The sequence below is a fragment of the Mustela putorius genome, unplaced genomic scaffold (genome assembly GCF_011764305.1).
Source record: "Mustela putorius furo isolate JIRA1106 unplaced genomic scaffold, ASM1176430v1.1 tig00004007_pilon_pilon_pilon, whole genome shotgun sequence".
Taxonomy (NCBI): Eukaryota; Metazoa; Chordata; class Mammalia; order Carnivora; family Mustelidae; genus Mustela; species Mustela putorius.
This window is the reverse complement of record NW_025422145.1, coordinates 6,948,079-6,972,814: the sequence shown is the minus strand read 5'-3', so window position 1 is coordinate 6,972,814 and position 24,736 is coordinate 6,948,079. Positions and strand designations below refer to the sequence as shown.

The 24,736-nt window shown below is 51.2% G+C and overlaps 1 protein-coding gene across 8 annotated transcripts in view; it reads left to right on the top strand.

The window, feature by feature from the left end:
* Nucleotides 1-24,736, top strand: part of CIITA (class II major histocompatibility complex transactivator) — a 52,789-nt gene that overhangs the window by 4,500 nt on the left and 23,553 nt on the right. Inside the window, exons 2-3 of one of the 8 annotated variants that reach the window (XM_045072282.1) lie at nucleotides 3,037-3,377; nucleotides 14,390-14,461. In XM_045072282.1, coding sequence (XP_044928217.1) covers nucleotides 3,098-3,377; nucleotides 14,390-14,461 — 352 coding nt within the window. In that variant the 5' untranslated portion in view covers nucleotides 3,037-3,097. Of the gene's footprint in view, nucleotides 1-2,961; nucleotides 3,378-11,106; nucleotides 11,370-11,723; nucleotides 12,950-14,389; nucleotides 14,462-24,736 lie in introns of those variants that run through there. The other 7 variants (XM_045072289.1, XM_045072288.1, XM_045072285.1 and 4 more) reach the window with 7 other exon arrangements.

The following is a 24,736-nucleotide window of genomic DNA, read 5'->3' as shown; positions in this document are numbered from 1 at the left end:
TTCCTCTCTTCCCCTATGATTCTTTGCCTTGTTTCTCAAATTTCACATCCTAGTGAGATCATATGATAATTGTCTTTCTCTGATTGACTTATTTCGCTCAGCATAATGCCCTCTAGTTCCATTTCATCATTGCAGACAGCAAGATTTCATTTTTTTAATGGCTGAGTAATATTCTGTGGTGTATATATATATACCACATCTTCTTTATCCATTCATCTGTTGATGGACATCTAGGCTCTTTACATAGTTTGGCTATTGTGGACATTGCTGCTACGTTTGTATCTTTAGGGTAAATACCCAGTAGTGCAATTTCTGGGTCACAGGATAGCTCTATTTTCAACATTTTGAGGAACCTCCATGCTGTTTTCCAGAGTATCTGCCCCAGCTTGCATTCCCACCAACAGTGTGGGAGGGTTCCCCTTTCTCCACATCCTCGCCAGCATCTGTCATTTCCTGACTTATTCATTTTAGCTATTCTGACTGGTGTGAGGTGGTATCTCATTATGGTTTTGATTTGTATTTCCATGATGTGAGTGATGTCGAGCACTGTTTCACATGTCTGTTGGCCATCTGGATGTCTTCTTGGCCAAAATGCCCACCCATGAAATGTTTCTTTTAAAAAAAAAAAAAAGATTTTATTGTTTTAAGTCAACTCTACCCCCAACAAGGGGCTTGAACTCGCCACCCCAGGATCAAGAATCACATGCTCCACCAAGTCAGCCAGCTGGGAGCCCACTTTATGTCTTTTTCATTCATAGTTAGAGTCACTGCTTTAAAAATCCTTGTCTCCCAGTTTCTACATCTGGGTCATCTAGAGGTCAGATTCCATTGTCTTTTTCTCTTGAAAATGGGTCCCTGGTCAAGGAATTTTGGATGTATACGGCACATCCATTTGTTGCAAACACTCTGGATCGGTATAATCTGAACCGTGTCAATTTTTTGTTGTTGATTTAGCGGGCTCCTAACTTGGCTGGAATCAAATGCAGTCTTCTCCTCCCTCCCCACGCTTGTGCTAAATTGCAATTCAAATCTCAAATCAGTTCCTTCAGCCTTAGCTGAGCTGTTTGGAGTCTGACTGTGAATGCGTACATGGTTCAGAAGTCAGCTAGGTATCTGGGCAGTTTCTACACAGAATGGGAAACAACTTCTCCCTCCCCTGCTTCTGGAATTTCTACACCCACTTTCCAGCAGCTATCTTTAGCCTGGATTCTGTCCTCTGGTTGTTCAGGGCAGCTAAACTTTGCACTTTTTAAGAGTTTTTGTTGTCCTGCACAGCATAATGGAGTCTTTAGCCTTCAGGCTAAAACCTCGGGCTGAAACTCACTGGAGGTATTCTTATCTTTCCTGTGTTGATTCCCTTCTAGTATCTGCCAGCTCTGGTCCCTCTTCCGTGCCTTTAGGTAGTTGGTGTTGGTTTTTTGTCTTTTGTTTTTTGTGCCCCCCCTCCACCCCGCCCCAGAGTTGTTAGTTGTTATCTGTGGTAGAGTAGCTCAGAAAGGAGCTACTTGGGTCTACTGAAGTTGAGATCCTTATTCGTCTCACTTAAATGAACAAGCAAATGGGCCCATCTGAGAGATGGTAGAGCTGAGGCCAGGCTAGGAAATGAGATCACCGATGTGTTTCAAAATGATAAAAGAAAACAATCAGTTACGACCAAAAAAAAAAAAAAATTGGGTTGGGAACTTTTTTTTTTTTTATTTTTTTTTAAAGATTTTATTTATTAATTTGACAGAGAGAAATGAGACGGAAGGCAGAAAACAGAGAGAGGAAAGCAGTCTCTGCTGACGAGAGCCCGAAAACTCGATCCCAGGACCCTGAGATCATGACCTGAGCCGAAGGCAGTGGCTTAACCCACTGAGCCACCCAGGCGCCCTGGGAACTTTTTTTTTTAAAAGAATCATTTATTTATTAGAGAGAGAGAGCATGAGTGGGAGGGACTGAAGGAGAGAAAGACAGAATCTCAAGCAGACTCCACACTGAGCACGGAGCCCAGTTCCGGGCCAGATCTCACGATCCTAAGACCATGAATGGAGAGGAAACCAAGAATCAGATGCCCAAGGGATTGCATTGCCCAGGCGCCCCTGGGCTGGGAAATTCCCGAATAGAATCCTCAAATAGACTGTCTCCCATACAAAGCCTCTCTTTTGTGCATTAGGAAATCTGAGATAGTTATTTGTACATAGTCAGTGCTTACTAGGTCTAGCGCTAAGCCCTTTCAATATTCAATTCATTCATTCAATTCAATTCACTCATTCAATTCAATGCATTATCTTTTTTAATCCTCAGGTAAACTTAATGAGGGTGGATAACTTTCCCTGGGAGATTTTTGCTAAGGAGGGGACTGAGGTTTAGTGAGGGTAAGCCCAAGATGACAGCCGTGTGCATGACCAATAGTAATAATAATAACAATAATAATAATAATAATGGTTCATCTTTCTTGAACGATTGTCATGCTGTAGATAACATGCTAGGTGCTCTGCAGACATTATCTCATTTAATTCTTCCAACGACTCTCTGAGATCAGGCCTGTGGTCATCACTCCGTCTAACTGGGCGTTGAGGACGAGGACCATCATCCAACCTTTTCAGGTGCAGGAATGGGGGCTGGGAAGAGTTTGAGCAAGTTGCTCAAGTTCATATAATTAGGAAGCAGTGCTGGGATTTCAACCCCGGCAGACTGGCTCCCAAGCCAACTCTTTAACCTCTACGCCCCGACTGCCTTCTTGCGGTGATAAAACTTCTGAAAAGGACCATCACTGGGGTAAGTTCCCAGAGAGGCAAGTTCACATTCCATTTAGAGAATACCAGGCTGGATCAAATGGAAACGTGCAGGCTGGGGCTGCTCTGACCCAGGCACGTGGCCGGTCCCAGCCAATAGCGGTGGGGTCCCAACGAGCCCGAGCACCCATTTCCAACCAGACATCAGGCACCCCAGCCTACGACACAAATGAGGAAACCTGCCCAAGCAGGAATTAACGGCACCCAACTGCAGAGTTTCCCTCATCCTGTTTTTCACTTCATGTTTTGGATGCTGCAGGCTGCGCGAGCAGAGATCCTAGGCTTTGGCTGAGGCAGCTGGCCTGCCTCCGAGCCCTGCCATGAACCACTTCCAGAGCATCCTGACGCGGGTCCAGATGCTGCTGTCCGGCCGTCGGCCAAGTCAGGTGCAGGCCCTCCTGGACCACATGCTGGAGAAGGAGCTCCTGTCCCGGGAGTACCACTGTGCCCTGCTCCGCGAGCCTGATGGCGAGGCCCTGGCCAGGAAGATCTCCTTGACCCTGCTGGAGAGAGGAGACCCAGACTTGGCCCTCTTGAGGTGGGCATGGAGTGGGTGGCAGCTCCCGGTGGCTGAGAGGGACCCTGGCTCGGACCATGGTGGTAAGTCAGTTTCCCCTTCGCCCAAGTAGCAGTGATTGACCGTAGGCAGTGCATGGATGGGTTTTTCCTCCTCTCTGAAAGGAGGCTCCTTATGCTCATCCTTATCCCCAGATGCGAAGGTAGAGCTGGGCAGGAGTCAGGGCCTCTGAGGAGCTGGCGGGAGCAGCAAGTGCTCCGAGGACCCTGTCTGATCCTGGGTATCCTGGAGCCCCCACAGTACCCTTCCGCTCTGCGTAAGAAAAGACCATCGCAGAGGCATGCAAACAAACGCCTGCTTGATTTACACTCTGAGTGGCCTTGATGTGTCAGGCACTGTGCTGGGGACCGGCTGGGGGCTACAGATGCACTCCTGTCTGCCAGGGGCTCACGGTCCAGTGGGGAAGACAGCTTCAGGCACTCGGTGGGGTTGAACACGGAGAAACCAGGTGCCAGAAGAGAGGACAAGCCAGGAAGCTGGAGGACAGAGGATACTCTGTGGGCACATGTACGTGCATCTGTGGTGTGTGCGCCCGTGTGTGCATGTGCACATGTGTGTGTGTGTACACCTGCACATCAGCGAGAGACAGAAATCGAAAGGGTGAGACAGAAGAGAGAGAAGGAGGGAGACAGAGACCGATAACAGGAACCCGTTCAGAGAAAAGAGAGGAAGAGTGTCTTACTTTTAGGGCACTGACGACACTTGATGCATCTTCCATCGGAAAAATAAGCCCTCACCAAGGTGCCCCCACCCACGCCCCTGACCCCGCAGACCGTGTAGGTCTTCCTTCCCTGTTGCAGAGGTTCTCGCTCCGTTGCCAACAACATTCTTCCTAAAGAGGCAGGTCTGTTCTGCCTCCTGCTCCACCCAGATCTGGGCTTTCCCGATTTTATGATAGATCGCCGCAGATTTTAGGCATTCACGGGACCCTTATGGTTTCGGAGTTACTCGAAGTGGGAGAAGATCACGAGGATTCACGTTGATTGAGTATTGGCCGCGTGCCTGGTCCCAACTAAGCCCTCAGTTCTAACCAAACGAGGGAAACCCAGATGTGCCCCCCACCCAAGGTGACCCCATCACGGGGTCCCCAGGTGGGAGGTGGTGGAAGCTGGATTTGAACGCAGACAAACTTTATCCCCAACCTGGCTTTGAGGACTGAAAAGCCTTCTGATGGTCTTGATTGGGTTACTGGGGGGTGGGGGGCGGTGTATGCGTTTCTCTTACTCTTCTGCCCAGATGTGGATTTACAAAGGGTTGGTTTTCCTAGTGGTTAAGTTCTCGTCCAGATGGTGTCTGTTGGTTTCTTGGACGTGTCTCTTACTCTCCCCCTTTCCCACCTGAAGGACCTCCCTGATTTCTTCATGGGGGTGCAGGCAGCCTGTGTGGTCTTGACGGGGGTGGAGAAGCCACTCTGGGATGGCAAGGGGGCAGTGGAGGGGGGGAGTCAACTCTGCCTTCCTTCTCTACAAACGGCACTCTCCTTGCTCCTTTATGGGGAGGCTGCCTGACACCTCAACACCCCACCCCCCGTCTGCTGGTTCCTGTTATTTAACTCAGTTTCCTCCCTAGGGATGTCATATTTTTGTGTCTGAGCCCATGTGACTCTAGAAAGGGAACTGGGCTCAGTGACGTGGTCTACAGCGGAGTGGGAGACAGAGAAGAGCAAGGCGCCCCCTCTCCCTACCCTCTCTTCCTGTCCTCCAGCTCAGCCCCCCCAAACCTGACAGGGCTACAGGGTGTGCCGCTGTGATAGAGGACAGAGGGAGCAGCCTTCTTAGGGGAAGAGGGAATAGGGGAAGGGCATTGTGTGCTCTGTAAAGAAAGGGCCCCGACTCTGGTTTCAACGGGGGTTCAGAAGAGGAAATCACCCTGTGAAGGTTTTGTAACTCTCTCCACAGCCCTTAGTGATCTTCCCTCTCCACAGCTCTAAACCCTGCACTGGCTCCCCATCACTCAGAGAAGAAGCCAGATCCAGACAGTGGCCCACAAGGCTCATCACAGACGGACTCTCCGTCTCTCATCCCCTACTTCTGCTCATCTCCTCCAGCCACACTGGCAACCCCACTAGCCCTGGGACAGGCCTGGCATGTTCTCTACCACAGGACCTTGGCATGTGCTCTTCCTACTACCTGGAACATTCTTCTCCAGATAGCCTCTTGGCCTTCCTGCTTAGCTCTTTGCTCAGATTTCACTTTCTCAGCAAGGCCTACCCCGAGCATCCCCTTTAGAACTGCGGTCCCCACGTGAGGGAAGGCTCAGTCATTTAAGCATCTGCCTTCAGCTCAGGTCTGGTCCCAGGGTCCCGGGATTGAGTCCTGCATTGGGCTCCTTGCTCAGTGGGGAGCCTGCTTCTCCCTCTACCTGTCACTTCCCCTGCTTGTGTTCTCTCTCTCTCTGACAAGTAAATAAATAAAATCTTAAAAACATTAAAAAAAAAAGAATTGTAGGTCCCCATCCACATTCTGAGCCCACCCCCTAGACTGACGTTTTCACCTCCTATATACTTTACTTTTGTATTATGTTTGTCGTTTGTTGTCTGCTCTCCCACTAGGAAATAAGCTTCACGTGGGCAGGGATCTGTATTTTGATCATATGGTATCCCAGATGCCTAGCACGGTGCCTGGTGCTGGGTAGGTGTGTGATGTCGATTGTTGAATGTTGGATGGTTGCATGGATGGATGGATGGAGGGGGGCGGGGAGGGGTGTCTGGGTGGGTGGATGGCTCAGGTACCACCATTATTTTCACTTTACAGAATGGCAAGCTGAGGCACAGATTGGTTAAGAGATGGCCTGCGAAGGGGACTATTGGGTGTCCTGAGGCCAGAGCTACTGCTGCACTTTCTGCTTGGCTGCTTCTTCTAAACAACCCAAGGGATACCGTAAATCTAGCCAAAACAGGTTAATTATCTTCAAACTGAAACTAGGCCTGAAACTTCAAACTGATTCAGAAGTCACCTTTGACTACCATGGTGCCTTGGTGTGATTGTGCAGAAAGCCTACGTCTGGGGCTGCAACCCTGGAGGTCCGACTCTGCTACCTGAGGCATCATGGGTGCATCCAACCCCAGGCAAGCTCGGGGGATGGGGGGAGGCCTGAGAGGCCAGATCTTTGTCCTGACACAACCCAGAAGCTTCCCTGGGGAATCAGAGCAAAAACACTCAGGGCACTCTTTGGTGACAGTGGGTGGCAGTGCATGTCAGGCAGTCTGGGGACAGAGAAGAGGCAGTGATGTTGACAGTGATGGAGAAGGACCAGGCTGGACACTGGAGAGCTCTGGGTGAGAGGCCACGCTCTGCTTCTTACAAACCATGTGACCTCGGCCCTGTGACGGGACCACTCTGACCCTCTGTTTCTTCATCTTGTGCATAGGTGTGGTGATATAAAGCCCTCAGTGCTAGAGTGAGGGTTAAATTAAGTGAGATGGTAGCTGGAAACTATCTAAGGCAGTGCTTGGCCTTGGATAGAGGTCACAGCAGGGAGAATTGGACAAGGAAGAATAAACCAGAGGTTTGAGATGCAGAGAAAACAATCGTGTCTACAGTCTCACTGGGGGGCCGCACAGAATATCTTGACAACTACTCCATGCAAAACACAATGCTGAGGGCTTGGGTGCTGTGTATATCTGAGAAGCGCCTCAATGGACCCCCACCATTGGGCTAGTACATGGTCTCTGCCCTCAGACTGCCTGAGTGCCAGTCATAGCTCCCTAATTCCAAGGACTGTGGCTATGAGCTCCTTCTGGAACATCTCTGGGCCTCAGTTTTCCACATCTGTAAAATGGAGGCAACAATGGTACCCAGTGACTATTATCTAATGTAGGGTGCTTGCATTTCCAGCAAGGAGAGAATGGATTCTGACTCATCGATGTCAGGGCTGGTGTTTGGGCAGCTACAGCCCCAACGTGAACAGCCGGCTTGGGTCTAATGGAGAGTTTGCCCGGTGGTGCCTTTGGGCATGGGTTCTCAGAAGCCGTAGGAATCTCCCCACCTCCCAGTCCCTGGGATGTTTTATTTTATTGTTTGCTTTGGCTCTTTCTCATTATTTGGCCACTTTAGGTTTTCAAGATGTGTTACATTTGGCCACAAGGACTCTGTTGTAGGAACCATAGAACAAAGTCTCCCTCTAGGATGTTGCCTGATTTATTGGAAAGGAAGGGACGTGCCTCACACTGCCAAACATTTCCTCTGGCTTCCTTCCTCATTTGGCACTTAGCCCCGGAGCCTGGAACTCAGACAGGAGAGGCTCTGTGCCTTCCCACCTGCCTCTTTCTCTTCCCAAGACCTGTTCCTGCTCCGATCTGGAGGGATCCTACTCTGCCTCCTGGAAGGAGACATGCTGGAGGGAACAACTGTCATCCATTCACCTTGGATGACTTCCCCGCCAGCCAGACCCACTTCATTGTCACCCCCAGGAGCCGCAGAAGGAAAAGCACTTGCACCCGGAAGTTGGCACTTCCCCATGGGTTTTCCCAGGCTGACCAGTGTGTCCTGTTCCATTCTCTTCTTGGCTCCAAGCCGGGCACCTGACCCAACCAGAGCCGGTTTCTGTTCTCTGTTGTTACCTTAAGCAGCTTACTGGTGTCCTTCCTTAGGATCCATTCCTCTCTCTAGGCACCTGCCCAGCCACTTAGCTGCCTGCCTTCAAACTTACCTGATCTACTTATCCACCTACCAATATCTACTTATCAACCCATCATCTTTTTTTTTAAGATTTTATTTATTTATTTGACAGACAGGGATCACAAGTAGGCAGAGAGGCAGGCAGGCAGAGAGGAGGAAGCAGGCGATCTGAGGAGCAGAGAGCCCGATGTGGGGCTTGATCCCAGGATCCTGGGATCATGACCCGAGCTGAAGGCAGAGGCTTTAACCCACTGAACCACCCAGGCTCCCCTCAACCCATCATCTTATATGTTTTCCACTCGCACACATTTACCAATCAATCTATCTAACTAATTATAGTTTTATGTATCAATTTATCTACCTGCCTCCCTACCAACTCATTTGCTCCTGTCTTCGCTGACTTCTAGGTCTGCGCTCTCACGCACCTTCCTATGGGCCTCATTTGGATACATACCAGTTTTATTGTATCTAGTCACCTACATCTCTACTCACCTCTTTCCCTTCCTTCCTTACACTTCTTCCCTCCTCCTTAATCATTGTCTAAGCCCCCACTAGGGATCATGATGGTCACCCAAAAGCATAAGAAAAGGTAGTTACAACCTAGGGAAGAGGGGACCCTTCACCATTGGGAACCTGAGCCTGCCTTGATCGTGCTAATCCAAACTTCAGTTCTTTCATTCAAAAAATCTTGGAGTGGTGTGACTTTTAAGGAAGAAAAGAAATCACTGGGTCCCAGACAGTAGCAACCTCATGATCTAATCCAAGGCAGCACAGTCTCTACTTCTGAAATGGGAAGTTCACCCATGCATTGCCAAGTACAAAGCAGCAACAAGTTTTCTAAAAATGAGTAAAGCCCAAGATTGATGTTATGTGGAAGGATGCTGAAAGCAAGAACTCAGGCCTTGACCTTGAATGATGGCTAAAATAGAGCCCGACGGGGAGAAGGCAGGAGCTCAGCCTTGCACGAGCAGAGGTACCCACGTAGGGCGAGCTGGTCTATTTGGGGACACCACAGCTGGGGATGATAAGCTTACTCAGAAGAGAAGTTTCCCCCATGTCCTTCCCTTGGGACTTCACAGAGGACCCTGCCTGGCAACTTGCTCAATGCTTCTCCTGGTAACCAGTGATCTTTTGTCCTGCTGGATCCTGTCTGCAGGAAAAGAAATTTACATGCTCAGGGCCGGGCTGGCTTGAGGAGCCACAGAGAGAGCTCCCTAATCAGGAGGGAATTGATTATATTCAAAGCAGCCCTGGCTCGCTTGTGAGAATGATCACCGTCTCAGAGGGAGTTTCAAAGAGGACCACTAACGGGAGGAAGGCAGGATGCTTTCATAGGGACAAATCCTGCACTCAGCTCAGCCCCTCTGTCCTGCTCCTTGCCCTGCCCATGCAGGAGGCTTGGCATTCTAGTTCTGCTATAATGCTAGCCTGCCCAGTCTTCATCTCTTTGTTTCCACTGCCCCTGCTGAAATTCAGACCCCATCAGCTCCTGGCTGGGCACCCCAATGGCTCCTCCTCGGTTTCTCTATGGGGTGGGGGGTGGGGTCCTCCTTGTGCTTATCCACAGCTTCTGGCATCTGCCAAACATGCAGCCTTGTACATGTCAGCACCCAGACCTGCTGGACACATGCATGGTCAGGTTTGGGTCTTGAGTATGGGTCTGGGGGATGGCAGCAGGTTGGGGGTCAGTGAGGATGTGGAAAGACCAGGTGGCAAAGATGAGGTCAGACCTAGTGCACCCAGGCAGGTGCACCCCAGTCGGAGTCACTCTCATTGCCAACTCTGTCCTGCCATGAACCCAATTCAGAACTATCTCGGTCGTGGCCGTCAGAACTGGCTTCCTCTGAGGACAGGAAGGGCCTCTCATAAGGGGCTTGAGACAAGTGAGTGGGCAGGTGCCTTGGCACCTTGTCGTGGGAAGATGAGATTTCTTGAGATTTCTAATATTTGTCCTATCTTGTTGTATTAGCCTCCCAAGGCAAGACTGTGTTTCAAATTGACTATGAGCATTTCCCACGTGTCTGCCTACTTCCTCCCTGGGCCTTCTAAAAGCAGGGACTGTTTCAAAATAACCACGTTACAAAGATAGGCACCATTATCTTTATTTCGTAGGTGGGGAAACTGAGGTCCACATAAGGGAAGTGAGGGGTCCAAGGTCATGCACCTGCTAGTAAGAGCAGGGGCTCGATGCCAGCTCTTCAGGTTCCCAACCCAGTGCTCTTTCAGTAAAAATACAGGCAGGAGGACCTCGTCACTGCTTCCCAAACCTCATTCACTTCCAGACCAGCTCACGACTTCTGTACTATTATTTACTCGACAGGTGTTTTTTCAAAACACTCACTTTTTTTTTTTTTAATTCAACTTTCTTTTCCCAGGACGTTTATGCCCATCTTAAGTGAAAGGTATGCCACCCACTGAAGTGCACTGTGAAACGGGAAGGCAGGGCAGTGTTTACACAAGACAAGTCAAATACTGTTGTCTGGCTGAAGGCTTGTAGCTAGGGACCGCTTTCTGGGAAACAGGGATGTACCCTGCATTCCAAGAGGTGTTAAAGACCTATTAGCTTGACAAACACTTTCCCCCAGATGCCATCAGAAGCATGGGTAGAGACCTGCAGAGGCACTAACTTTCCCCCTGTGGGTCACCCCAAACCATCTAGCTGTAAGTAGACCGCATCTGGGATAACATTGTTTTATGTGGCATTCACATTCTGGTCCAATGTCTTGGAATAAAAATCATGAGTGGACCACACGTAATCACTGGGGCAATTCCCGGCAGTTTGGTGTGGGGATGGTGGAGGAAAAATAGAATCTTGAAAACCTGCTGGACCCCAGCTGGGGGTGCCCAGCTTGTTTTGAGGTATCTGAGGGGCTCAGATCCTGGCCCTGTAGTGCAGAAGATGGCAGGAATTGGCAGTTGGTACCAGTGAGGCTCCACTGGGGTCACCATGATTTCAGAATGTCATTTTGTCAAAGGTCCCTCTAGAAGAGACAACTTTCAATCTTCTTTGGTTACCCAATTTGGTCCACAACAAGGAACTGAAATTACCACAAGAGGCACGGGGAGGGCTTAAGGGAGTGTGGGCAAATTAGAGAGTTTTAGACAGAGAAATGCAACGGCTTGATGCCACTTCACAGAGGGGGGAGTTTTCTGTTGGTCCCTTGCTTGCTTCCTTTGCACGCTGGCTTAGTCTTTGTGGGCTCCTGACTCGTACAGGTGGATAAGCTGGAGATGAAGCTCTCTGCTCCTGAACTAGGCATTCAGAGGCATCGTTGGACAGGCTGAGGGCCCCAGGGGGAGCTGCCAGTCTCCTGAAGCCACTGCCCCACAGGGTCTCCCACACCATGCGTTGCTTGGCTCCACGCCCTGCGGGGTCCTACCTGCCAGAGCCCCAAGGTAAAAGGGGGGTGAAGGAAGTCGGGGTCTGAGAAGGCTTCTTGATTTAGGGTAAGGTCTCCGCTGGCCCCACCATCTCTGAACTGGGGGGTCGGGGCAGAGAGAGGGGTCCTTGTCCTGTCGGGGCTGTTGGGAAAAGTGAGGTGGTTGATTATTTCTTTCTACTTGAGGGGCATTCAGATTGGCGCAGGTGCCCCGCACGTGAGAGCACTTTATCAGCGCTGAAGGGTTCTAGAGGGCCAACTTGCAGGAGGCGTGTCGTTCGCGCTCAGTGCGGATGGCTCAGCTCAGCCAACCACAGGTCCTCTCTCTACCAGGTAAACACAGAGGGGTGCCCTTGAAGGACAGGATCCCTGCCAGCCCTCACCCCATTCCCCGGGAGAAGCAGGAAAATCAAAGCCGGAGTCCTGGGTGTAGCTGCTGAGCCCCAGCCGGCTGGACAGATGCTCGCCTCTCCCCAGTTTCTGAATTCTGTTTGGGGGGAGCAGTGGGGGGCAAAAAGACAGATGGCCCCAGCTCTGAAGTCAGCGTGGCGGGTTTGAATCCTAGTTGCTTGCTGGCTGGGTGGGATGTGATGCAGAATATGTCCCCAACTGTCTTTGAGGCTCTCTTCCTGGGCTGTTAAAAACTCTATGACAGGGTAATGGTGAGGAAGCGAAGTCCAGCACACTGCTGGGCACACTGTAGGAACCAAATATCATCACAGAAGCCCAGCATTGCTGGTGTCGATGTGTTGTGCGTTTTGGAGGGATGAGACTCCTGTCCTCGGACACCGGTGAGATGTCTTCCTCTGGACCCACGCGTTGACAGCGTGTCTGCCAGCTCTGCTGGATAGAGCTTGTGAGGAGTTTTGATGGGGAAGGAGAGGTCAGGAGTGACCTCGAGCCACCCCTTCGATTCCAGACAGGAACTCCAAGCCTGGGAAGGGAAGTGCTCTCCCCGCAGTCTCATGGTGGGTGGCGCTGAGGTCCAGGACCTCCAGAAGAGGAAAAGGCAGGAGGAATGGAGTCCCAGGGATGTGGTGATGGGGAGGCTGGCTTGTCAAGGCTGAATTTCCAGCCCACAAAGGTCCCAGGGGCATTTTCTCTTGCCTCTGGAGGGCATTTGGCTTCCCAGGAGGGTATGGCTCATTGAGCAAGTCTCTGGGTCCGTGTTGCTTGTAAGGGTAGTTTGCCACCTTCATAGCTGGGCTGAGCTAGAGACACATGGAGGCCACCCCAAAGCCAGCGTGAACAGCCCACAAGTCAGTGCTTGCAATTGGCTTACCCCCCAGGCGTGCTGCCTCCCCAGAAGCAGGGGACTGGCCATTTCCAGGAGCTGATGGACGCTCTGGGAGTGCCCATGAGTGTTGGGACAGTGAGCTGGGTGCTTGGGAGAAAGCATGCGGTGGGTGCAGCAAGCCTGCTTACTCCCCAGCTTGGCCCAAATCCCAACGCTGAGAGAAAGTGAAAGAGAAAAGGACACCTGTAGGGGGGTGAGATGGGGTGGCTGGCCAACAGACCCGGCCCAGTTTCGCCTCAGCCCCAGAGCCGGCAGGAAGCACTGGGAGCACGTGGGACTCCGGGGAGCCGGGAGCGGCGGTAGGTAACCAGGGCTCCCCACCCTGCACCCCAGAAAGTCGGCCGGGCAATCGAGCTCAGAGGCTGGCAGCTGCTTTCTTGGAAAGCTGGAAGGGAAAGGGCGCGTGCGGAGTGCAGACCCGGGAAAGTCCGCGTTTGCAGCATCCCCAGCCTGAAACACAGGGACCAGACGGCGCGGAGTCGGACAGCGGCGCAGGGTCGCGGGGCCCAGAGCGCGCGGCAAGGGGAGGCGGGCGGGAGGCTGACGTCTGCTGGCACTTCTGGGGCGCGGGAGGAGCGTGCGGAGCGGAGCCCAGCGCGGGAGCCAAACGCGGGACTCACACACCCTCCGCGCCTCCTAGAGTCTGGAGAGCCGCTGTGGGGTGCGCCGTAGAGAGCGACACACGGGTTCCTCTATGGGGACCCTGGGCTCTGGCCGCCCTTCTCTGAGCCTCAGTTTTCCAGTTGGATCATAGCACCGCTCTGACCCAGCAGTGCAGGTTTCTGGCCCTCGGGTGGGGGATGCCTTGCAGAAAAGCTTATGCCCCCCCCCCACATTTCGTGGGCAACCTGGGGAAATCCTCAGGTCTCTCCCCCTGGGAGCTAACCTGGAAAAGGACAAAGACCTTGATTTGGGTTCTCAGAATTGCAATTGGTGGAGCACAGGAAAGCATCTTGCTTGGGTGGGGAAAGCCGGGGGTTTTTATGAGAAAGGAGAGGGTGATGACATGATTTAGATGAAGAGCAGAGAAGAAAAAGCCTGCTAACGTCGTGGTCACTGGTTGAGCCCCTTCTGCTGATTACCTTATTGTTTTGTTGGTGCTATCGAATGAAACTGACCTTTGAAGGTATGAACTCTCCTGTCCCCATCTGGTCTGAATGCTAGTTGTTCTGTTGACTTTTTATGAGCAGCTGCTTGTAAAACAATTGTAAAAGCAATCGCCAGTTCAAGAGTTAGTTAGAAAGGAAAATGGAACTTTAAAACGAGTCTCTTACGGTTTTTTTTTTTTTTTTAAATACAATTCCAAGCCTCTCTTCGATCATCTGGGGTGGGGGTGGGGCACAGCTTTCTGGGATGGCTTTGACAGGGCTGATATCTCCACCTCCCTTTGGGGTCCCGAGCCCTGTCTTCTAAAGAGAGAAACCAAGGAACCCCAGAAATAGGTGTGTGGGAGGGGAGGTCTCTGGGGACGCAGAATGCCAGAATTGGAGCTGCCATGCCTAGCTCCGCCTTAAAGCCCACAGCTCTCTGCGAGTCCCACGTCCTCCCCCCATCCAAGGTGTAACAGAGCAGAAGATAGACGCCCAGCTGTCCCCAGCATCCCATTTACAATTGCAGCCAGGCTTTCCTAACTTTGGCAAGGTGCCCTCCATCCATGAAACCCCCCTCCACACCAACCCAGAAAAGAAACACTCCCAGCCAATCAGAAGGTTAAGGAAATTGGTGCTTCTTTGCTTTAGGGCCTGGTGGAGCTGAGACGGGGAGGGAGAGAGACCTCAGAAAATCACCTTCCGAACCCCAGGCTGCCTTAGGTAAGGACCTGGTTTCCAAAATCCCAGGATGTACAGAGGCAGGGGGTCCCAGGCTTCTGGCACAAGGGAGTCACCTGTTTGGCATGTGGGCTCCTTGTCCCGCCCCTGGGCCCTGCCTGGGCTACACCATTTATCTGGTGATTCCTACGCCAGAGGCCCAGAGGTTATAAACATGCAGTGAAAGGCATTGATGTGGTCCAAACCCTGTTCTCTCACCATGTTATAAAACCTCCGGGGACTTCCCCAGGAGATTTGGTAACCAAGGTCACATAGTCAAGCTGTTGGTAGGATCAAGATTTGAGTCCAAGTCTGTGGAGTGCCCAGTCCAGGGCCTGGACAGAGGCGTGAGCCTCCTATGCAGGGCAGGTCCTGCGTAGGCAGAGTCATCTGGATACAGTCCCTGTCTGATGGCAGGGACCTGGTCCTACCTCTTGAGACCTCAATCCCTGGTCCCTTGTGAAGAGTAGTCAGGAAATTAGCAAAGGGACTCAACAGCATGGCCCGGAGTCAATCCCAGGCAATCAGAGAAGTGGCCTGAGGAAGAGAGGGAAGCTTCTGGACTTGGCTTTCAGACTCTCCATCAGTCACCCCGGATAAATGACTTCCGTCTCCGAGGTGCATCTATAAGATGGCTAAAACAAGGGCACCATCTTGGAAGCCCTTGGGCAAAGTCACCAAAAATACACCTGTCACAGGAGTAAGCATTATAGCTCCTGGAGGGATTGTATGGAAAGATCTGGAGCGAAGTTGTGCCCGGAAGGGAGGCTTCTAGACTTTGACACAAACCTGATGGGTGGTCCCCAGACAGTTCTCAAAGAGGTGTTAATTGACCCTGGGTCTCCTGGAGAGGAATAGATCCCTTGCTTTTCTGATTCTTTCTCTAGCCACCTTCCCCCATTTTTGTGGGGAGACATCTTTGACCACACTCACACTGGCTGGTGCTACTTTTTAGCAGAGTCGTAGGACAGCTGGCCTTATTGTGACAAAATTTTGTTTTTAGTGGCAAGTGATGCTGGGTTTTTCCCCCCACCATGGGAGGGAGTGATAGAAAGTTTCCTTTTTTTTTTTTTAAGATAATATGAAATTTACCAACGAACCCATTTTGAGTATACAACTGAGCTGTGATAAATATGTTCCTACTGCTCTACAATCACCATCCCACTCCAGAACCTTTTCATCGCCCCAAACTGAAACTTGGTCCCCAGGACCCGTGAACTCCCCATTCCGGCTCCCTCCCCCACCACCGCCACCACTTTTCACTGTTCTGTCTCTGGAGCTGACCACTCGAAGTGCCTTATTTAAGTGGAATTCTTTTTTTTTTTTTTTTTAAGATTTTATTTATTTATTTGACGGAGAGAGATCACAAGCAGACGGAGAAGCAGGCAGAGAGAGAGATAGAGGGAAGCAGGCTCCCTGCTGAGCAGAGAGCCTGATGCGGGACTCGATCCCAGGACCCCGAGATCATGACCTGAGCCTAAGGCAGCGGCTTAATCCACTGAGCCACCCAGGCGCCCCCTTTAAGTGGAATTCTATAGTATTTGTCCTTTGGGGACTGGCTTCTTTCATAGAGTATGATGTTTTTGAGGCTTCTCCTTGTTGTAGCAGGTGTCGCCATGTCCTTCTTTTTTATGGCTCAGTAATATTCCAGTGCACAGGATTCTAGTGTACAGAATGGTGTTTCTGCATTCATCTGTTGATGGACACTTGAGTTGTTTACGCCTATTGTCTGTTACAAAGAGTGTGCTACGAACATCTGTGTACCGATGTGTGATCGCCTGCTTTCAATTCTGGTGGGTTTCTTTTAACATAAATACATTTGTTTCTTTAAATAGTTAAGTCAAGGACAACACAAATTATGGCAAATTATGGAATAGGTGGTAGGCAGATCTGACCCAAAAGTTGTGAAGGGGACAGATGAACACCTGAAGCTTGAGAGACTGGACTGGGGGGGTGGTGGAGACCCAGTAGCAGCTGTAACCACCCAGGGTGTGAGGCTGGTGCAGCTCCATCAAGGGCACAGCGGTAGACAGGGACTCTTGGAAGGAGGAGAAGAAGAATTGAGGAAGATGTGAAGTCTGGTTCTAGGATTTTCAGCTGGGGAGAAATGGAAAGGTGGCAGACCATGGAGAGTCTGGAAGGGTCACTTGGGTGAAGGAGAATTGCAGACCTCCCCGGGCTCAAGAAAAGTCACCCCAGCAGTGGCGTGGTGTTTTCTTGGCAAGAGGAAAGTCAGGCTGCCTTGAAAATAAAACCCATTTTAATTCCGTACAGGCAGGTGCGTGTGCGAAGGGGCACAAGAGGGTGCTCGTTTAAAAATACAGAATCTCTGGGAGTCGGACCAGGGTGCCGTGTGCTCAGCACCCTTTCCAGGCAGTTTTGATTCACAGCCAAACCTGCCAATGGCTCGTCTCTGTCGCTGGATGCTGACAGGCAGGGCTGGCCCATGGTTTGTGACTCAGAGCCTCTAACCCCCTCTCGCAGAGGCCAACCTGGCTTGGCCGAAGGTTGCTCATTCCCCTCCCCATCCCAATTCCTGGCTCAGGTTGTCTTTCGGGAGCAGGGCTTGGGGGAAGCCCGTTGGACTCCTTTCCAAGTCACTGACTGCAGCTTGGAATGCTGGGACATGCAGAGGGAATGCCGCCTGGAGGTGGGAGGGGCCGGGACGCCCTGCCGGAAGGGGGCTGGCGCTCTGGACTAGCACCCACCAGGCCTCCTCCCCCAGCTGTAGCTCTGACTGCTGGGCTCCTGCCTTCCCATCTTGCGTGTCCCCCTTGAACCCCTCACCCTGGGTCACTGGCCATCTGGGCACATGCACCAGCTGAGGTCCTATCATGCAAATCCCAAAGGTTTTCCATGTCTCCACAAGGTGCATGTCCTCAGTGGGGGTCCAGCCTAGATAGGTGGCTTGTCCCAGCTCTCAGAGGTGGAGGCGGAGGGGGTTTGTGGGGTTCTGTATGATCACCAGGACCCCTGGTGGAAAAACAGAATAAGCTTGCCTCTGGTGAGGTTCCTAGGAAGCAGACTGGGCTCAGAATTGAAGATTTGCACATGGGAGGTTGATTGGAGAGGCAAGGTGTGGGGGAGACATGCAGGGAGAGGCAGGAAGCAGGACTGGGGTGCCAGCCATAGTCTCTCCAGGGGCTTCAGCCACACCCCTGCCCCCCCCCCCAGAGGGCGCTGGAGCTGGGACAGCTCTCAGGGTTACTACAAATTGAGGCAACAGACTGGACCTTTGCACCCCACAGGTCCCAGTCATCGGACACGGGTTCCCCTTGGAGAAGGGGTGTGACTTGGAGCTATGCCCAGAGTTAGAAGCAGGAAGCCCCTTGCCCTCCAGCAGCTGGTAGATGGGCACCCCGACCTCAGCCCCTTCATGGGTTTCATCGATATTGTAGCAGATGCTACATGTAACATCACGCCAGTGAAAACTGTCAGGCCAGAGTAGCAGGAGGCCAAGGTCTAAATGCTCCTCCTGGGTTGCTTTTTAACCATACTCTGTAGCCCTCTTTCGGCAGGGGAGGTTGTGGGCTTTCCATTCCCTTTAGGCAGTGCCTCATGCTCTGAGATTTGCCTACTGATGCGTTCGAGGTGCATCCTTGTGTTTGCGTATGCTCTTGGAACCTCTCCGTGGCGTTTTCAGGCGCCTGGATGTCCCCCTGCCTGTCTAGCTTGGGGCTCTCGGAGCTCCTTCTGTTTCTGACTGTGCCCTCTGAGCTACATGGCTGGGCGTGCGTCGGGTCTGTCTCTTCTGACCCTGCCTCCTCCTCCATGGGTCACGCTGGCAATCTTTGACTGCCCCTCCTTCAGCCACGGACACCCGGATGGCATCCACCTGCTGTCACCCCAAACAATTCCACGGGTCCTCTGTGGGGCTGTGGGAGCATTTCTTTGCAAGATCTATCCCCAGCCTAGAATGGTGAGGTTGTTGGACCTCTGCTTCCTTTGGTATTTAAACAGGCTCCAGGCCGTACACCAGGGTAGTCTGCATACAAAAGCCCCACGGTTGTCAACCTTTGGCATCTTCCTAGCTTTCTACTTTTGACCAGCAGTGCACAATCTAGTGGCACCTTGGTTGTTTTTATTTGGAAACTTACATCATTGTAGCACTTTCTGGAAATGTCACTTTAGGCAAGGCAGAGCAACATAATGAGGGAGGCACTCTGCCAAACAGATGAGGTGGGGTTCACAACTGGGAGAGGCTGAGGAACTTAGGTGAGGGCACATGGTTAGTGGGGAAGTGAGACTTGAACCCAGAGCACGCAGTCCTAACCACTGTATTATTATCATCACAATTTGTCTCCCTCTTAAAATATCATCTGAGCCTGCTTTGCAAGTTTCTTGGCAAGGACTTAAACCTCTTGAGGGCCCCCTGGAGAACTGAGCCCAGTGGGGTTGGTTGGTTGGTTGGTTGGTTGGTTTGTAGGAGATGCTCAGTAAATCATTGTTTTATAGATCTGGGTGAAACCCAGTGCAGTATGTCTTTTATAATTTATCTTCAGGACTAAGATGCAAGGGAAGAGGAACTTTGTTCAATTAGCCCCACAGAGATAATGACTGGGGGTTGGTCAGGGAAGATAAGGTCGCCCTGGGCTCCTGGCTTCCTGCCACCATCTGACCCCCAGAATCTGCTTATTGTGAGTTTGGGGAGCAAGGGAGTATTGAAGGGGGACCTTGGGGGAATATAGAGGGGGAAGGCTGACAAGCAATGAGGTATCCAGAATCTCAAAATAGCCTCACTGAGTGGGCTCCGCCCCCATTTGGTGAAACTAAGGCTAGAGGGTCCTCAAGGCAAAGGCAGAGCTGGAACACAACGCCATTGTCTAGACCCACAGTTCCAAAGATCTTCATTCCTTCCTCAGGAGGAGAGGTAGAGTCAACACACAAGGAAGTATTCCTTCTCATGCTCTTTTCTCGCCGCACAGGGCAATGCCGAAGAGTTTGGGGGTAGCAAAGGTGACCGTTTCTCCCTCTCAGAGCCACCCAAGACCCTCAAGGATACACTCCCTTGTCTGGGGAGAGATCACCTGTTACATTGAGCCTAACCTCATCGTCCTCCTCTCTAAAATGAGTAGAATGAGGTCATCCACCTTGAGCATTTAGCACAGCTCCCGACAAGGCACACTCCCCACTGCGGGGAGGGACCACTGCGTCAGCAGGCACCAGCAGTCAGGTTACCTAAGGAAGAGGTAGAACAGTTTGGTGATCCTCCATTTCCCTCGGAGGAGAGAGAAATGAATTTATTCCAGAAACCATTTTGATGCTGACGGTCTTCCAAAGCCTGTAGTGTAGTACAAAGTGGGGACAGAAATGAAGCCCCAAGGGACTTTTGGTGGCCGGAAGATTAGGAACTTTTTCTCAACTTGGACGTGGAAGGTGGTAGCTCGGGAGGGAAGGGCGGGTTCAAAGAGGACCTTCTAAAAATACTGCCCGTTTACCAAAAAGACACAGACCACTTCTCTGCTGTTCCCGCAGACAACTTCTCAAAAGGAGAAATCGTCTTGTCATCCATGCCTCGTCACCAGGTGAGGGCATCTCCCCGGGGTGCCTGGGGACACAGAGTAGTTGGAAGAACTGTGGCTTTGGGGCCAGGCCATTGGCTCAGATCCCACCCATCTTCTCTCAGCCTTTTTCCTTAACTGAGCAATGGGAAAACGGATCACAAATGTGTGTGTTAGACTGAGCAGAATCAGATCCTCACATCAGGTCATGCGGGCACCCATGGATTCTAGTTCTGTATCACTTTTATGCATGGAGAGAGCCTGCCGTGCATAGGAGCCTGCTGGGGTCCCGTGCATAGGAGCCTGCTGGGGTCTGGGGACAGGTGAGCTAGACAGACAAGGATCCTGCCCTTCCAGGACTGTGTGATTTGCCCTGTGTGGTGGCAGCTGAAGGGGACTTGCCCTCTGCAGTGAGGTGATTTGAGCCAGCTCTGTCCCATGTCCCCTCTAGAGAGGCACATGGAGGAAAGAGTCCAGCCAGGGGCCTTTGAGGCAGTTCCTAAACATCTAGAGACACAGGGGACATGGTTGTAGGGATGTTGAGAGGACTCAAGCCAAGATATAAGTCAAGTGAGGTGTGAATGGGAGGCACCGTGGCTTTGGGAGATCGAGACCAGACTAGACTCCAAAAATGAGCCCCAGGTCTGCAGAATCCTAACATAATGGGATTCCTTTGACTGTAGGCCTCTTGTGTGCCTCCAAGAGCCTTTCCTGGCCTTGCAGTGGTCCTACAAGGGAAGCTTCATTATCCTGACCTAGTAGTGGAAAAAATGATACTCAGAGAGGGGAAGTCCCTTGCTTAATGCCTCCTAGCCAGGGTTCAAACTCAAACTCTCCAACCAGCCGACCTTGGACAAGCCATCCGATGGATGTGTTTGCGTATCCTCATTTATCAAATGGGCATTAAATCCTGCCTTCTCTCTAGAGCTCTTTGGGAGCTCAGATGGTGGGGGTGGGATGGAGGCAGAAGCCCGTTACGAGCTGGAGATCCCTTTCTATTCAAGACAGGTGCATAAAGTGTAGGGTTCGTCTTAGGGTAGCTGGAAGGGAGGTGCTGAGGTGTGTATGTTCTGGGTATCTGAGTGTGGACGTCATCTTCCTCTATCTTTTCTTCTTCATTTTCTTTGAAAGAGACAGAGCATGAGTGGGAGGGTTGGAAGCAAAGGGGGAATGAGAGAGAGAATCTTAAGCAGGATCCATGCTCAGCGTGGAGCCTCATGTGGGGCTCGATCTCAAGACCCTGAGATCACAACCTGAGCTGAAACCAAGAGTTAGATGCTTAACAGACTGAGCCACCCAGGCGCCCCAAGAGCCGACGTCCTCTTGTCTGGGTTTAGCCAATGTCACAGAAGCTGGGCCCATGGATGACTTTTCTCCAGTCACCTTCTCAGTGGTAGCCATGGGGGACATGAGCAGACCTCCCAGGCTGCACTTCTGGGGGCTTTCTTGTTCTTGTGGGGTCTCTGGGTCCTCCTTATGTAAAAGAACAGAAAGGTTGGCTTTGCAATGTTGTGACTTATGGAGAAATGAAAGAGAAGGGGTCCCTTCATCAACCTCACAGAAGTTAGAAGCAAATTAATGATCATTGACAATAATAATAGTGATGACCATGGCCATCCTCTGCATTTGCTCCCCATGTATGTGACGGATGCCATTCTAAACCACCATTCACCAAGTGGCTCGCTAAGCACCAGTGGCCTTTCTGAGGGCGTTAGGAGAATTAACTCCCCTGATCCTTATGGGTTACCGATTAGGATTCCCATTTTACAGATCAGGGAACTGAGACTCCAGGAGGTTGATAAGATGAACTTGCCCAGGTTGTGGTGGGTAGGAATGGTTTCAGAGGCAGGCAGTTTGACTCCAAAGCTCACACAAGTTGGCTTGTTTCTCTTCTGTCCATGTGTTTCTCTGGGGTCTGATCACATTTGGGAAGGCTGTCCAAAGTTTGAAGCTGAGCCCTCAACAGTGAGGCTGGGTTGCAATTCTTCAGGCTTCTCCCCATTGACACCTCCTGCCATTACCCGTCTGTGATAGGACCTGGTTCCTCCCTAACCCTGGGCCTCGATATGATGGGGGTTGTTCATTGAATGGAAACATTCTGATTGGCAAGAAAGAGCACTGGACAGAGAGTCTCGTGCTGGGGGAGATCAGGTCCAGGCTTGGCCAGGGACAGGTAATGGGGCCTTGAGCAAGTCGCTTCCCTTCTCAGGGTCTCATCTGCTCTGTAGAGTGGAGGAGGTTGGACTTGAAGGCCCCCGGCAGACCTGTTCCTCTGGGAATAAACAGTTTGGGAAACTTGACCAAAGTTACCCAACTCATTGGTGAAATGCCCGGGCTGAATCCAGAGCTGCTGTCACCAGATCTGGCTGCCTGGAAGAAGAGGCAGATGGCTACAACGTAAGCTGTCCCTAAATACCGCAGATTGAGAAGGGGAGGAAGGCAGCGGGCAAGGTTTAGGGAGGGGGTTCTTTTACCTTCAGGAGAGAACAGATTTCTTCTCTAATTCTCAGGCCACTGTGCTGAGAGGAGTGGGAGTTCTCCTTCCCCCTCCCCCCAACCCCAGGCTTGGCTTCATGACAAGAAAAGGGTGGGGGCCCCCATCTTTCAGTTCTGCTTCCTCCAGTCACGGCTGGATGGACCTTTGAGGCAAGACTCTGATGTTTGAGTTCCTGCAGCCTAGGTCCCCCCCTCCCAGCCCATTATCCACAGACAGCCCCTGCCAGGGCCCCATGTTGGACTGGAAAGTTCATTTTCTGTGATATCCAGGGTCTGTGCAGAGACCCCCCCCCCATAGGGAGTGAGCTTTTTCAATGAGTCCAACGAAAAGAAGCAGCTGGAGGGTGGTGGATTGTGTGCATGTGTTTCCCTAACCCTCCCCCCTTTGGTCCTTCCTACTTCACCTCCTCTTTCTTGTGGTCCAGGCGGGGGCACTCAGAAGGCTCTGGCAGATCCTCCGGCCTTCGAGGCCAGCTCCCCTCCGGCCTCTCCTAAGAAACTCTGAGTCCTTCCAGCAACTGTCTGCATTTCATGTCTAGAAGGTTGAATGCCCTCCCCCGCCCCCGCAAAGATATGTCCACATCAAATCCCTAGAACCTGTGAATGTGACCTTATTTGGAGAAAGAGTCTTTGTAGGTGTAATCAAGTTAGGGACCTGAAAATAAAATCATCTTGGATTTTGCGGGTGGCCCTAAATCCAAAGGCAAGTGTCCTTTTAAGAGAAAGGCAGAAGATTTGAGACATGCAGAGGAGATGATGGGACCACTGAGGCAGAGATTATAGGGATCTGGCTACATGGTCACAAGGAAAGGAATGCTGAGGGTTTCCAGAAGCTAAAAGAGACAAGGAAGGACTGTCCCCTAGAGCCTCTGGCAACACCTTGGTTTTGGACTTCTGGCCCGCAGAATGGTGAGCAACGAAGGCTCTGCTGTTTTTTTTTTTTTTTTAAGATTTTATTTATTTATTTGACAGACAGAGATCACAAGTAGGCTGAGAGGCAGGAAGTGAGAGGAGGAAGCAGGCTCCCTGTTGAGCGGAGAGCCCGATGTGGGGCTTGATCCCAGGGCCCTAGGATCATGACCTGAGCTGAAGGCAGATGCTTAACCCACTGAGCCACCCAGGTGCCCCAAGGCTCTGATGTTTTAAGCTGCTCCGTTTGTGGTGCTTTGCTCCAGTGGGTCTGGAAAATGAAGCTACTAGGGAGTGGAACAGGAGCCCGGAGGCAGGTGCGTGAGGCTTCAGAGTGGTTCTACCCAGAAAGAGCTGTGTGTTATCAGCAATGTTATTTGGCCTCATTTGCAAAACGGAGGCAATAATACCTATCTTCCCAGGCTGGTTTTTGTTTTGTGTTTACAGCTTTATTGGGATGTAATTCACCCATTTATTTTTTTAAGTAATTATTTTCAGAAAGAGAGAGAGAGGGAGGAGGGGGAAGAGTAGAGAGAGTGGAAGACACTCTCAAGCAGAGTCCTTGCTGAGCAGGGAGCCCAACATGGGGCTCAATTCCAGGACCCTGAGATCATGACTGGAGCTGAAATCAAGAATTGCACACTTAACCAACAGGGCCATCCAGCTCCCGTGCAATTCACCCATTTAAAATGCACCGCTGGTGGTCTTTGTAGTATATTCACACAGTGGTACAACCATCCCCACATTCGCTAAAGAATGTTTTTGACAGCCCCCGAAAGAAACCCCACCTCCATGATTATTTGCCCCCTGTTTTTTTCCACAACTCTGTCCCAACCCTAGCCCACCACTATTCTACTTTATCTGTAAGGATTTGCCTATTCTGCACTTTCATACAAATGGCATCATACCATTCATGGCCCATTGTGTCTGGCTTCTTTTGATGATCATCATGTTTTCAGGTTTGATCCATGTTGTAACCTGTATCAGTACCTTATTCTTTCTCTGGCTGAATAGTATCCCATGGTTTGGATTTATCCCATTTTGTTGATTCATTTATTTCTTTTTAAATTTATTTATTTGACAGACAGAGATCACAAGTAGGCAGAGAGGCAGGCAGGGAGAGTGGGGGAAGCAAGCTCCCTGCTGAGCAGAGAACCCAATGCAGGGCTCGATCCAGGGACCCTGAGATCATGACCTGCGCCGAAGGCAGAGGCTTAACCCACTGAGCCACCCAGGCACCCCTGCTGATTCATTTATTGAGAGAAACTTGAGTTGTTTCCCTGTTTCGGCTGTTATGAATTATGCACCTATGAAATTTCCCATACAAGTTTTTGCATGGACATGTCCAGAGTGTTTGGAAGGTTGAATGAAG